Raw genomic sequence first — 13,777 nt, forward strand, 5'->3', positions numbered from 1 at the left:
TGATCTACATGAAGAATGATGGGGCGAAAACAATAGTCTATCCAGTGTTAGTTATAGATCAGTGGGAACGCTCCTCGAGGATCGAGCATCGAGGATCGAGGAGACATGTTGAGAAGCACCTTGTTTCTCTGTCCTCTCTATGCTGTGTTTGGGCTGTTCCTGTTCCCAATGTTTGGACTGTTCCCGTTCCCTATGCTGTGTTTGGGCTGTTCCCACTTCCTATGCTGTGTTTGGGCTGTTTATAGGAGCATGTCACAGAAGACAGGACGCCCTCACTGCCATTCAGTGTCTTGTCTGTGTTAGCACGCAGGCTGTGGTCCTCTGTCACACATGAGTGCATGTTAATATCGTCAATCACAACCATTTTAGAATGTTTTTGAAGCCCGTCTTGTGAATGTTTGATCTGGACGGGGCAAGGAACAGCGCCCTTAGTGGTCACCAGGACTGGACTTTATGCCCTCAGTGGTCACTCTGGTGCTGTGCTGACTGCTTGTTGTTTCTCATCCACCCTGCAGGGGTCACTCATGAGCTGGCCAGCTCTCTGGACATCCTGCCCACTTTCGCAGCATTGGCTGGGGCTCCTCGGTCCTGTGGCCCTGGATGGGTTCGAGATGAGAAGCATCTTGTTCCACAAGGGCCCAGAAGGTGGCGCTCTTTCACTGATATTAAATGATATATAGAGAGAGAGCTGGAGGAGGTGGAAGCGTACTAATTCTGATTCAAGACTGTAAATGATAATCATCATAACAAAAGCAGGGTGCCCCGTTGTGGACTTTGAGCGCACCCCACGTGCGCATAGTTGAATGTTGGGGACATGTCCCTCTCAAATGTATTATGATTAGCCTACTGCTGCATCAGTCACTACCTCAAAACTAAAAAAATGCTAATTTCCCTAAATAACTACCTGAACCATGGAAACGAGGATAACAGAATGTTTGTGTTGGTCTCCTTTGCCTTCATCAGCCTGGCCCATAACCACTCATTTGTGATATGCATCCTGCACACATTCATACACACACACAGGCATGCACATAGAGACACAAAGAGTAGGGGATGGAATAGGATATGAGAGAAATTGACAAGCGAGATATATTTTCATGGAGAGGACGTATAGGACTAAGTGGCAGTTATAATTTGTACTGCAATACATCTAGTTGATAATGGAATGGGCTTGCTGTCATTCAGTTACTGCCTCTGTTCTGACAGCTCAAGCAACAGTTCTGATATTCTCAGTCATGAGATGAAAACTACACTATGGTTTACTAATCCCTCTTAGAAAATGGATGAAATTGAAAATGGATAAGATTGACACAAAATGAGTCAAACAGGCAATGAGTCATTATCTAGCACGACACAGACGAGGAAGTTCCACCATTTACATGAAATCAGAGGACAAACTCTGAGTCAACTAAATTCCTCTAGATGTGAAATAGCACTAAAAAAACGGAAGTTGTTTCAGTGGGCCCTACAACATGTCAATCAATTCACAAATATTGACTACTGGCAGTTGCCACTGCATGGTAGAAAAAGGGGGGTCAAACGAGGGTAGGGAGAGCAGGAGGGTGTGTCAAGGAGAATTCTATCCTTCTCAACCCCCCCCCCCCCCCCCCCACTTTCATTTCAAATCAATGGCTTTGGGCCTATTCGGCAGGATATCAAACTGGGTCACTGTGCGCTTGAAGCAGTATCGTACCGCCACCATGGCATGTCATTTCAGATACACACAGGAGATATGTTAAATTCCTACTATACTGTATGCTGCAAAAAGGCAGTAACTGCATTTTTGGTCGAAAATTAGTTCAAATCATTTTCATTACATTCAAGTTGTTATGAAGATTTATATTTACCAAAAATAAGTTAATGTTAAGTAACAAAATCTCCACATATCCAATAATCCATCTACAACTCAACTACTTAGGATGGACAACAGGATAACTTTAAGGTAATTTTTTTCAGTTTTCACTCTGCGTAGTTACTGCCTTTTTGCTTTGTAGGGCAGTATGTAGGTGGGGTTTCCCACAAAGGCCAATCAACCAAGCCTATATATACCATCGCAAAGAAAATCACCAAACAAAGCAACTTTTGTGTGTGTGTGTGTGTGTGTGGTACGGGACATCCTTCACAAACATTCTGCAAGTGCATTTAATTGGGGTTAAGCAGGCACTTTCCTTCATCTATGCTTCATTGAATTTGTCCCATGACACTTCCAGAAGGACGTGTCTGTTATCAGGCGTAACAGACCCACCCCCTTCACACTCATGATGGGTTCTCAACCAACATACTGAGAAACGCTGCACATACACTGGCAAAATACCGACCAACACTACAGACTGGCCAATTACTATATCAAATAATCACACACACTGGACAAATGCTGACAAACACTGTACACACACTGGCTTCCTCTTTTTCTCGGATGCCGTCTCTTTTTACTTGCCCCGCCTCGATTGACAACCATCATGAGCTAAACAAACACACCAGGGCCAGTCAGTGAGCGCATCATTATACTGTGAACAGGCTGTCTTGACCACTGGAATTCCAAGACAAAGGTCTTATGGTGTGTCTTAGTCTGAGGAAAGATTCAGCATGGATGATATCGACCTTCCAGGTGGGTTGCTACACTCATTCTTTTGTTATTACCAGATATGATGGCAGACAAATACAAACTGCTGTCTTTAAGCTGTACTCAGAACCACCAACTAACTATTTTCAATGCCGTTGAACTTTTGAGAAAGCTGTTTGAGAAGCTGTTAAACTTTTGAGAAAAAGAAATGATAGGCATTGCAGGAAGAACTGGATGACATGACTTGATTAGGCAAGGCTACTGGCCATTTCCCCCCCAGTTGTTATGACCAGTCGTTATGACCAACTTCTAAAATAAATCAGAATCCACAGTCAACGGACATGTCGGGCCTTATGTAGAGGACAATTGATTATGATTGGTTAGTAGTTGCTGTTATGGAGAGGGAAAAGTTGATTGGTTAGTAGTTGCTGTTATGGAGAGGAACGTTGATTAGTAGTTGCTGTTATGTGTGTTATTGATGAGGATATGTATGATATTCCTGCCTGAGTTGTGACTATAATCTTTGCCATTTTGGTGCGCTGACAACTAGACAACTTTCTGGCAATTAGGTTTCATGTCCTCTTTTGGTTTTTCAATGGTAAGCATAAATGCAGTTTGCACCTCTTCTTTGCCTTGTGCCAAGACATTTCTGGAAATGAACTGAGAAGTTTGGTTGACATCTTGTTATTGATTATTCATGTGAAGAATACACACCCAGAAGCTTACTTACAGCAAACATGTTCATCTACAAATATTACTCAGAAAAGAAAATGGGAGCAAAGGAAGGCGCTCAGCTGAAATGTGTCTGTGCAATAAAACACATTTGCAAAGTGCGGCCTTTTTTTCTTTTTTGAGTTAATATATAAGTTTGGCCAAGCAAAGGAGGTCTCTGAAAGGAGACTCAAGAGCCGTGAGAATGAAGCTTGCTCCTACCACACAATTGACCTACAGTACAGTACGAATATAAATAACGATTTATGCTCAGAAATTATTTATTAAATTACATTTAATCTAAATGTGAAAATTCACAAAATGTGTTTCTGGTCTGTGTTTGGCAATTGACACTGAATATACCTCTTATTTTTCAATTACTGTAATTTATTACACAAGCATGCATGCAGTGTTGATGGGACATACAGTACATTGTATTTATTTTGCTGTATTTTTCCAATGCAGTGAACCTGAGATGTATTCTGCCCTTCGCTGTGTTATTAGGTAAAGATGTAGTAACCCTTCTACAATATGAGCACAATTTAATATGGAAATGGAAAGCTACAGTTTATGTCATCCGTGTAATCTCTATCTCTTGCACTCCCCCTTGTCTTCCTCCATCACTCAGCAGTTTCTCCAGCCTTAGCAAACGTACGGCTCATAAATGGGACGCATCGTTGTGCTGGAATAGTTGAGGTTCTTCATGACGGTCAGTGGGGTACCATATGTGGTGGCAAAGCCTGGAAGGACACCAGCGCTGAGGTGGTTTGCAAAGAGCTTGGATGTGGGACAGACGTTACGACCAACAAACACCCCAGAGAATCGTCTCAGCCAATTTGGCTTGATGAGGTTGTCTGTGATGGAAAGGAGTCCTCAGTCATGAACTGCGGCCACAGACCTTGGGGGAACCACCGTCCTTACTGTGAACGCTACAACGCAGGCATTGTCTGCTCAAGTAAGTAAACATGGATGGCTTCTAATTTTATTCAAACCAAAATCTAACATGCTTCAACTTAAGTTCAGCGTATGTCAGTCAAAAGCCACCCCTGTTCTGTTGCTCTGTAAATAAGTAATAACGCTTGCGAATTCAGCGGTTGTCACTTCTAACACATGGGCCCTTTGGCTTCCCCATATTCAGACACCTCTGGTTCAGCTGATGCAAGGCTGATAAACGGGCCTGACCGCTGTGCTGGCCGAGTGGAGGTTTATCGTGGTGGACAGTGGGGCCCTGTGTGTGATCATCGCTGGAATAAGACTGATGCTGAAGTGATTTGCCAGAAGCTGGGCTGTGGGTATGCCCTTGAGGTGACCAAATCAGCCCATGGCAGGGGAACTCATGGCTGTGGACATGGTGAAGGTGCTGCAGAGGTTGTCTGTTCAGGTGATGACACACTGCTCCTGATCTGCTGTCATTGTGCTTCCTAATTTGTTACCGTAATTTCCCGACTATTAGCCTCGGCTTATACATTGATTCAGCAAAATCTCTTCAGCTATGAGGTTAGTACAGGGGGACAGTCAATATGGAGTTAATATGGTTTTGTTTCTTTTAACTTGCATAAAACACTGTCCTGCGGCTTATACACAATGCGGCTTATATGCGGGAAATTACTGTAATGTGTTCAATAATGAGATGTCTGTTTAGTTTATTCTTTTCACATGCAGCTTTTCCTCCTTTCCACAACAGAAAGGCTCCATAATATAATATGCTTGCAAAAAGTTTATTATAATTGCCCTTTCATGGTTACCGTGACCTTTGACCTTGACTCTTACAACTCGAATTGTGTCATCTTTGAGTCTACTTGAGCATTCATACTAAATTTGAAGCATGTACCTTTAGGCCTACTTCAGGTGTCTCGTTCCTGAGCATTGGACATAATGTTTGTAGTGACCTTGAATTTTGACCTTTGACCTCCAAAATCACAACAGTCCTACATACAGTGTTTAGTTTAGTCAGAGTAATCATCTTGAAAGTTGTCAAATTCTTAATTTCCTATAGCGCTGTAAAAATATCACTGTGATGAGTGTTGTTACAGGGTGTGTGTGGCAGTTTGGTACATGCTACTTCCTTTAATTAATATACAGTGTTTGTGTGTTCTTGTATAACAGATATCTCTCTGCCTACCTCTTCCTCATCTCTTTTCAGTATGCACAATTTTAATTCTGTATTGTGTCGGGCTAATTACTGCAGTACGTTCTACACTATTCCTTTAAGATTGTGCATGTGTATGTACCCTCATGGCTACTCTGCAGTACGTTCTGCACTATTCCTTTAAGATTGTGCATTTGTATGTACCCTCATGGCTACTCTGCAGTACGTTCTGCACTATTCCTTTAAGATTGTGCATGTGTATGTACCCTCATGGCTACTCTGCAGTACGTTCTGCACTATTCCTTTAAGATTGTGCATGTGTATGTACCCTCATGGCTACTCTGCAGTACGTTCTGCACTATTCCTTTAAGATTGTGCTTGAGTATGTACCCTCATGGCTACTCTGCATGCTGTCCTCCCTTTCTGTCTGTTTGTCATGCCTCTTCTGAGGCCATTTTGATGATGGCATGGCATCACTGGACTTCTCTCCTCTTGAATGGTGTTCGTGTGACTGTCTTGTAGCTGTCAGGCTGGTGAATGGGCCAAATCGATGTGCTGGCAGAGTGGAGGTTTTCCACGACGGAGTTTGGGGAACCGTGTGTCACGACTTCTGGAACATGACGGACGCTGAGGTGGTCTGTAAAGAGCTGGACTGTGGGAAGGCCATTGAAGCACCAATTGAAGCGCGTTTCGGAGAAGGATCTGATCCAATTTGGCTGGATGACGTGTTATGCACTGGAAAGGAGTCGAGTCTGATGAACTGTGGTCATTCACGTCTGGGACTTCATAATTGTGGACATCATAGAGACGCTGGAGCTATCTGCTCGGGTAAGTTACAATAAACTATCTTTTAAATCAGTTCTGAAACATGAATTGTGTTTCACCCATGTGACTGAAATCAAATATCTCTGTTTTTAGAGTTGATTACTACCATGATAGAATGCAAGGTAAGCTGGATTTCTATGGTGATAATATTTTGGTTATTCAAATTTTCAGAATTCTGCAGAATATTCTGTTGAATTTAATGGAATAGATATAGGCCTATACCGTATATCTCTGGAAGACCAATGCAATGTTTTTCTGAGGTCATCTTACGGTTGCTGAGTAACATGCTGAACGAGTTGACGGTCATAATTCAATTTGCAGTGGTCTCTTATTTTTTTCCAGAGCTGTATATAATATTGTATATTATTGTATAATATAGAATATAATGACTGAAATAACTCATGGCCACTGCCATTGGCACACATTTTGTGTTTCTATGTAGTTTACACCCTTCATGTCATTATGCCAAGTAGTTCATGCCCTCAACACCTATTCAGATGTCCCATTTATGTATTTCAGTGTCAGTGTTCTTATATATTTTTTTAACAGTCAACAACCTCCACACCACCAAAATGTGTACTACTCAGAACACTCCTGACCAGATGCACCCACTGAAAACAAATGCAATAGAACAGAATAGACACAGTACAACGCCTACTCCTGACCTTCCCCTTCTATTGACCCTTAGAATAGCAACACAGTGTAAGCTATGCCATTGATGAATGATTTTTTTTTCAAGAATAATCAGTCAATAGAAAAACAATGGCATTACCATTGTGTTCATTTAGTTTCAGTTTCAATATCTCATACATTAGCAACATTTCTGCAAGCCTCTGTTACATGCCAGTTCCTGATTTTATAAAAAAAAATGTTTGGTCATTGACCATGATGTAAGCATATATTACTCAATCAGTAACAGGAAATCTGTTTCAAAAGTTGGGGAATTACATGTTCCATATTCAGTGACCTAATTAGGCTATACTACTGGTGCCAGGATATTAATTTGTGTCATTTGTGTGTACACAGTATTGTTCAAATATAGTTGTATAAAATGTAAGAATGTTCTGTACACTGTAATAATTCCACAGCTTGTGTTGTAACTGGTGTAGGATGTGATGTGTAAGCTCCGTTTTCTGGATCAGCTGGAGAAGACGACATCAGTGCTCCCTGAGAGGGTGAGTCTCACGGTCAGCCTAGCCCTGCTTATTTCACAGTTACTAAAAATTGTAATGATGTTGTTTCACAGCATGCTTTCATAGTTTGAGTTTTTTTCCTTTTCGTTATTCCATTACTCACAGATATTGACCAACGCGCTAGATTATTTACTGGACGTTAACCAACAGAATCTGACTGCACACGGAGGTGCCATCATTCAGTCTGCTGAGTTGCTGGCATCTAGACTGATGCAACCGGGTCTCACCAACAAAGAAATTAGCACAAATACCACAGGTGAGCCAGTGAAGGACCCAATGTCTCACTACCTTCAGACATTGATAGGTATTACAGGACTGTGCGATTGATGACTTTTGTTTTGTTACAGAGATACAGATTGTGAGTGTTGGACCAAATGCCTCTCTAGCTGGACACACTCAGCTGACGTCTTCTGACGTTCTTCTGGACATCGACCTCCTGGGAATCGCCCAGAATAACAATGGTACAGAACGCTCCAGACCTGTTCTATCTCGAGTATTTCTTCTCTTACAACCATCACATTAAGAGCAAACACATAATAAAACGAAAGCGGTTTACTTTGCCTGAGATACTTATCTACAGTATAATCACTTTGCTTTGTCTCATACAAAAGTGACACGTTTTCCTCACCTTTTGTCTTCTAGGTTTAGCATCTGTGGTGCTGATGTCCTACAATAATATGCAGGATGTCCTTCACGCCAGCCTCTTCGAAACAGAAAACGACACAGCTAAGACCATGTTGTCGAAAGTGGTATCTGTCATTTTGCCCAAAACCCAGAACAAGACACTGCCAAGTCCAGTCAACATCACCTTCCAACACATCAAAGTGAGGGTTTGTTTCATGTAAAACAAAGAAATAATGTGAACTTAATCTGAAACATCTTTGCTTCGCTCGAGATGCAATTACAAAAAATGTGGTGCTATTTTTTTGAATTTCTATGTATGAGCCCATCTCTGATCTCTTCTAGCCCTCAGATCTAACTGGGGAGCTCTCCTGTGTGTACTGGAACGTCAGTTATTGGATAGAGGATGGATGTCACGTCAGCCAAACCGACACCACATACACTGTGTGCACCTGTGTCCACCTGTCCACCTTTGCTCTCATCATGCAGACAGACACTCATGACCAGACTTCCAAGGTTCTTATGCAACAAAAAATACATGAGACACTCAACTAAGTATTTCACTGGCATACAATTTTACATGTAAATAAGTACTTTTTTTAACATAGTTTTTAATACCGGTATGTAATTTTCAGAGCGATCCAATCTTGGAGTTGCTGCATACCATCTTGGCGTCGATTGGGTTGGTGTTCCTGATCGTGGCTGTGGTGACCTTTGCCCTCTGCCGGTTTAACCCCAGAGTGACCAACGCCGCTCGTCTCAACCTCTGCATCAGCCTGCTGCTAGCTCATATGCTGTTTCTGCGCACTCAGAACTTCCTGCACCTCATTAAGCCTCACCAGGTGCTGTGTAAGGTGCTCTCCGGTGTGCTGCACTTCCTGTACCTGTGCTGCTTTGTGTGGATGTCCATGGAGGCCGTGCTGCTCTTCTTCTCCGTCAGGAAGCTCAGGCAGGTCAAACCCAACGACCGCGCGGGGCCACACTGGGGCTACAAGCTCCTGATTGGCTACGGAGTTCCACTGGTCATTGTGGGCGTGTCTGCTGGGGTGATGCCTCATGGATATGGAAGTCAGCAGTGAGTAATCAAATGGCAGAAGCAACCGGATATCGTTTGGAGAAATTACAGTTGTCTAGAACGTATTCTGACATTATTGGGTTTGTTCTCCATAGGTGCTGGCTTAAGACTGACTCTGGGTTTATCTGGAGTTTCCTTGGTCCTGTTTGCCTCATTCTTGCGGTGTGTATTAAGTAATAACATTGGCCATTGAATTAATAACATGACAAAATGATAATAAAACATGTAAATACACAAAGAGACGTGATGTAACCAGGGACGGACTGGGAGAAAAATCGTCCCTGACATATTTTGCCCAAGCAGTCCTCAAATATAATGGAAGCCACTGTCTGCTTTCTCTTTCAACAGGGCAACATCATACTCTTTATCGCCATCATAGTCACTCTCCACTCCACTCTGAAAGAGGCACGAAGTGATGTGTCTAAGGTGAAATACACCAGGTAAGATCAAATGTGTGTATAACAGTGAATACACACAATACACTGACACACACACACACACACACACACACACACACACACACACACACACACACACACACACACACACACCTACAGCTGGGACTATACTCAAACACAATCACTAGTACCCTCATACATTTTTCAATACATTTGTAGGCTTCTAAATGTTCACAAAACCCTGTCAAATCTGTTGAGGTATTTCAGATTAACCTTAACATAAGCATGTTTCTCTTCACTGCAGAGTCCTACTGTTCAAAATCATGGCCCAGTTTGTCATCCTGGGTTGCCCATGGATCCTTGGCTTGTTTACAGCAAAAAGCAAAGTCCTCGAATTTATCTTCATAATTCTCACTTCACAACAAGGCACTTTCATCTTTCTTGTTCACTGTCTCCTGAATGATGAGGTCAGTTATTTGTACTTTACATAATGACAATAAAGTCTAATCTAATCTAATCTAATCTAATCTAATCTGTATGCCATTCAAAAGCTAAACTCTGGCATTAGCAGTATGTGACTAATGGGTCTAATAAAATTCACGTGTGTAAACTACAGCATGCTGTCTTGCCCTCTCCAGGTGCGCCGTCAGTACAAAAAATGGTGGCAGGAATTCAGACCATCTGAGAAACATCTGTCTACCACTGCTACCACAGAATTAAATGACTACGTCAGAACATAAAGAATGACAGGTCCACTAACGACGGACCCCAATGGATTCACTTGATAGCAAACTCAATTAGGCGTGTGGTTCTCCATGGGCTTTGTAATCAACCATGCAGCATATTCAGCATAACCCTCACATTTTGTGATAGGCCTACAGAAATGAGCAATGCGATTCATTCTTTGCTTGCTTACACAACAGCCTTAAAGCAAAATTCATCAACCTATACCAGCTCTTAAAGGACAGTCTTCAACCTTCTCAGTAAAACTGCTAGCCTATATCATGATTGATTGAATGACTTTATTTTTGTTTTTTTGCTATTTTCCTATTTTCCATTGTTTATGTCCATTAGGTTATTGCTTGAATTGATATTATTTAATGTTTCTATTGTTTGTTTTGATATTGTTTATTGTATATTTGTACTATTCTCCCTACTGTAGTCTGACGAACTTTTTGAAATTGTTCACTGTTAAATTAATTATTGTATTGTTTTTATTTGTATGCCGCTTTGGACAAAGGCGTCTGCCAAATTGCCATAACCATAACCATAACCATAACCCATCATGTCCATTTAATTCATCAAGAGAGATCCTGGTTCCTTCTGCAAGTAGGCCTATATGGGATTGTTTCTTTGTTTGAATATCAAAATCGACTAAAATGTGTAGTGGGCCTAATTGTAAAAAAAAAAAAAAAAAAAATTGCTGTTGTTGTTGTTGTTATAAAATGTAGGCTATAGGCTATTTTATTTAATGCAAACCAGTAACATTTGTATTATGTTGTAGCCTACGATATTGTTTTAATATTATCATTTAATCTTAGTAGGGTAAAAGCTAAACATTAAAACATTGTTTGACTAAAATATTTGATTAGCCTACCACCTCTGTTTCTTTGTTGAATTTCTCAAACATGGAAGTAAACACCGTCTCCTCGTTGCCTCTGCATTCTAAAAATGTGATGATGTCTTCCTACTAGGACTATTACTTATTTATGTTTATTTATAAGGCTTTTAGGACTCGTTGACTAAAACCACTTACGTCGACTGTTTTGTTCTTTCGGACATTAATGCACATAACAGTTCAATCATTCTAGTGTTTGGCTGTCGTAGCAAATGATTGCAATGTTTTTTTTTTTGTTAATTTCCCACATACGCAGCACGAGACCTTCTTGGGAGTCCGAACACCCCCCGCATTTGTCACCATAGCAACTTGACAAGCTCAGAGTCAGCTGCCTGCTGCTAGTCTTGCATACGCAGCACGAGACCTTCTTGGGAGTCCGAACACCCCCCGCATTTGTCACCATAGCAACTTGACAAGCTCAGAGTCAGCTGCCTGCTGCTAGTCTTCTAAACTAGAACACGATAGAACCTTTTGCGAATGGTTTAAGGGGGAAACGGTAGCTGCTAATGCTACAGAATCTACTTTTTCTAACTCTAACATCTCATTATCAGTTGTGTGTTGTATTGTTGTTCGTCGTTCGTCCAGCTCTGTGAGTTCTTGTCCAATTTTGTAAGTCTAACGTAGGCCTATGTTAGCTATGTTAACTAACGTCAGAGGGTTGAATCAAGAATCTTTGCTAACGTAAAGTAACGTTATTGTAGCTAAATGGCTTAGTCCAGTTCTACACAAAAAGTCGAGATAATTCTAATTTTACCTTGTTTTATAACCCTATCTGATGTGACAGATCATGGAGCATCCCAGCAGTGGACATGGGGGACTATGGAACTGTCCACGAACGACCCAGTACAGCAAGGAAACTCAGGAAATGCTGAAATGTAGGTGAATGCACATATGCCCATTGTGCTCATGTAACTTTAGTTTATAAGCTTAACTTTGGCCTACAGTAGTTACTTTTCATCCTTGTCTGCCCTAACAGTGATGATGCAAGAGTCACGGCTTACCAACCTTCAACAGAGAAAACTCAGCAGTCATCTGAGGAGTAAGCATTGTCTGCAGAGCCTAGTGATTTTGCATATTGGCCATATCCCAGATGGAGGAGAGAGTACTAACAGTCTTCTGTGATTAATCTCAATCCTTACAACATGCCTTTTCTCCAGAGGGGGAGGCCCTTCCACTGGCCTGTAACCCTACCTCGTCGGCGCCTCCTCCTCAGCCAAAGCCGAAGGCCATCAAGACCTCCACGTCCCTGTCGGCCAAGCAACTGAGACGGCAGGCTGAAGTGTGCAAAGCGGGAGACGGCTACAAGAGGGAGCTGTTCCGTCCCAGTGCAACAAGTAGGTGGTGGCACCGCATTTGGTTCTTCCACCCAATTTAGCCTTTTTACTAATCATATAACTCTATTCATTCATCCAAGGCCATTAGAAAACACAGTGAGTGCCGGCATACTCTGATCATCGATATTCTCTGATAGCATCTCTGTCTTGGTTCCTCTTGTTTCAGGGGATCTGGAGAAAGAGAAAAGGAGATTGCAGAACATTTTGTCAGGCAGCGAAGGGGACCCCAAACCTAGAGGGGTTAGGAGTCTCGCAAAGGGGAAGTCTGTAGACGAGGAGGAGAAGGATAGATTTCAAGAGGGTGAGAAAAATTACTGTAAAAACGATTATTAAAAAAAAAAAAAAAAAAAAATCTCCCCAATTCTGGAAACAAAATATTTGATTTATCCAGAATTGTACACCCTTCCCTATATGCTCCACAAGCAATTTGTTGATTGGATGGTATAGTGAATTTGTCTGCATAGAGAACTCAACAACAGGTTTGAAATCATGTGGTCTGAATTAAAAGCATGCCATCTCTGGTCACTGTGAGCTTTGAGTGTCTGCATTTGCCTCTTTTGTATCACAGTTCTGGAGGAGATTGAGGACAGGAAGCAATTCTTAGAGGAGATGAACTCACTTGGGATGGGCTCCCATTACCAACATATCATCAACACCGAGATCTCACAGGTAACAATGTTACACCTTAATCATCAACACTGAGATCTTTCTCGTAACTCCATCCTAAGAACATCCTGGTTTGTTTTTGGATGATAATGAGTGTAAAAAAATACGTTAGTCAGAGTAGTTTTGAGTCCATTACCAAGTTTAATGTCAGATATACATCACTCAATTAATGTTAGAATTAAGTCAATGAAGTTAAGTTACAGAAGTTAGTTGACTTGTCATTCCATCCACAGAAAATACGGGAGTTGGAGTTGATTGACAAGGCTCGCAGTGCTTCCTTGCAGTCTCTCTTAAAAGAAGACAAGAGAGAGGAGAGCACCAGCAATGACAATCCCTCACTCTAATGACGTGTTCGACAACATCTTCTTCACCCAAACTGCCTTTTGTGGTTGTTGTCATTGTTATCTGAAGCTGAAAACTTCCCTCTCAAGTACAGTATCATGGATCCAATTCAAAACCTTTTGGTACAGGCATTTAAATGGACTGTTGATGGTTACTCTTAAAAAAAGGGGAAAGACTTGATATCCACTTTGCCAGCGTTTATGATTATTCTAATGATGTTTTATTTTCTTACACTTTCTTACAACTGTTTCCAGAGTTTTCACTTTGATTTCAAGATGTTATTTAAAAATGATCAGTATTGCGTCAGTATATTGATCAGTAGCAGATCATTTTGATCTTTCT

General features: G+C 41.5%; 2 protein-coding genes across 4 annotated transcripts; both read left to right on the forward strand.

Annotated features, from left to right (window-relative positions):
- Positions 1-2,470: 2,470 nt before the first annotated feature.
- On the forward strand, positions 2,471-11,124 carry LOC134093501 (adhesion G protein-coupled receptor E3-like). 2 transcript variants are annotated; one of them, XM_062546560.1, is made up of 16 exons: positions 2,471-2,608; positions 3,740-3,778; positions 3,903-4,229; positions 4,413-4,655; positions 5,886-6,191; positions 6,282-6,310; positions 7,298-7,363; positions 7,487-7,637; positions 7,729-7,842; positions 8,024-8,205; positions 8,348-8,518; positions 8,638-9,077; positions 9,173-9,239; positions 9,426-9,517; positions 9,780-9,942; positions 10,114-11,124. In XM_062546560.1, exons 1-16 carry the CDS (start codon positions 2,587-2,589, stop codon positions 10,213-10,215), a joined length of 2,514 nt encoding a protein of 837 aa, XP_062402544.1. In that variant the 5' UTR covers positions 2,471-2,586; the 3' UTR covers positions 10,216-11,124. The 2 variants fall into 2 exon arrangements, with proteins under 2 accessions (XP_062402544.1, XP_062402553.1); XM_062546569.1 differs by having other exon boundaries at positions 3,906-4,229.
- A 419-nt stretch (positions 11,125-11,543) lies between these two features.
- c1h22orf23 (chromosome 1 C22orf23 homolog) lies at positions 11,544-13,615 on the forward strand. 2 transcript variants are annotated; one of them, XM_062535883.1, is made up of 7 exons: positions 11,544-11,702; positions 11,878-11,968; positions 12,070-12,132; positions 12,251-12,427; positions 12,594-12,728; positions 12,996-13,096; positions 13,327-13,615. In XM_062535883.1, exons 2-7 carry the CDS (start codon positions 11,881-11,883, stop codon positions 13,435-13,437), a joined length of 675 nt encoding a protein of 224 aa, XP_062391867.1. In that variant the 5' UTR covers positions 11,544-11,702; positions 11,878-11,880; the 3' UTR covers positions 13,438-13,615. The 2 variants fall into 2 exon arrangements, with proteins under 2 accessions (XP_062391867.1, XP_062391874.1); XM_062535890.1 differs by having other exon boundaries at positions 11,546-11,682.
- The last annotated feature ends 162 nt before the right edge of the window (positions 13,616-13,777 follow it).

Source organism: Sardina pilchardus, chromosome 1 (assembly GCF_963854185.1).
Source record: "Sardina pilchardus chromosome 1, fSarPil1.1, whole genome shotgun sequence".
Taxonomy (NCBI): Eukaryota; Metazoa; Chordata; class Actinopteri; order Clupeiformes; family Clupeidae; genus Sardina; species Sardina pilchardus.

Bases quoted from the DNA above. Each gene is read 5' to 3' on its own strand.
- LOC134093501 (XM_062546560.1), top strand. From the start codon at position 2,587: ATGGATGATATCGACCTTCCAG. The intron at 9,078-9,172 runs GTGAGTAATCAA...TGTTCTCCATAG, and splicing joins CATGGATATGGAAGTCAGCA to GTGCTGGCTTAAGACTGACT. The intron at 9,943-10,113 runs GTCAGTTATTTG...TGCCCTCTCCAG, and splicing joins ACTGTCTCCTGAATGATGAG to GTGCGCCGTCAGTACAAAAA.
- c1h22orf23 (XM_062535883.1), top strand. From the start codon at position 11,881: ATGGAGCATCCCAGCAGTGGACATGGGGGACTATGGAACTGTCCACGA. The intron at 11,969-12,069 runs GTAGGTGAATGC...CTGCCCTAACAG, and splicing joins AACTCAGGAAATGCTGAAAT to TGATGATGCAAGAGTCACGG. The intron at 12,133-12,250 runs GTAAGCATTGTC...CCTTTTCTCCAG, and splicing joins ACTCAGCAGTCATCTGAGGA to AGGGGGAGGCCCTTCCACTG.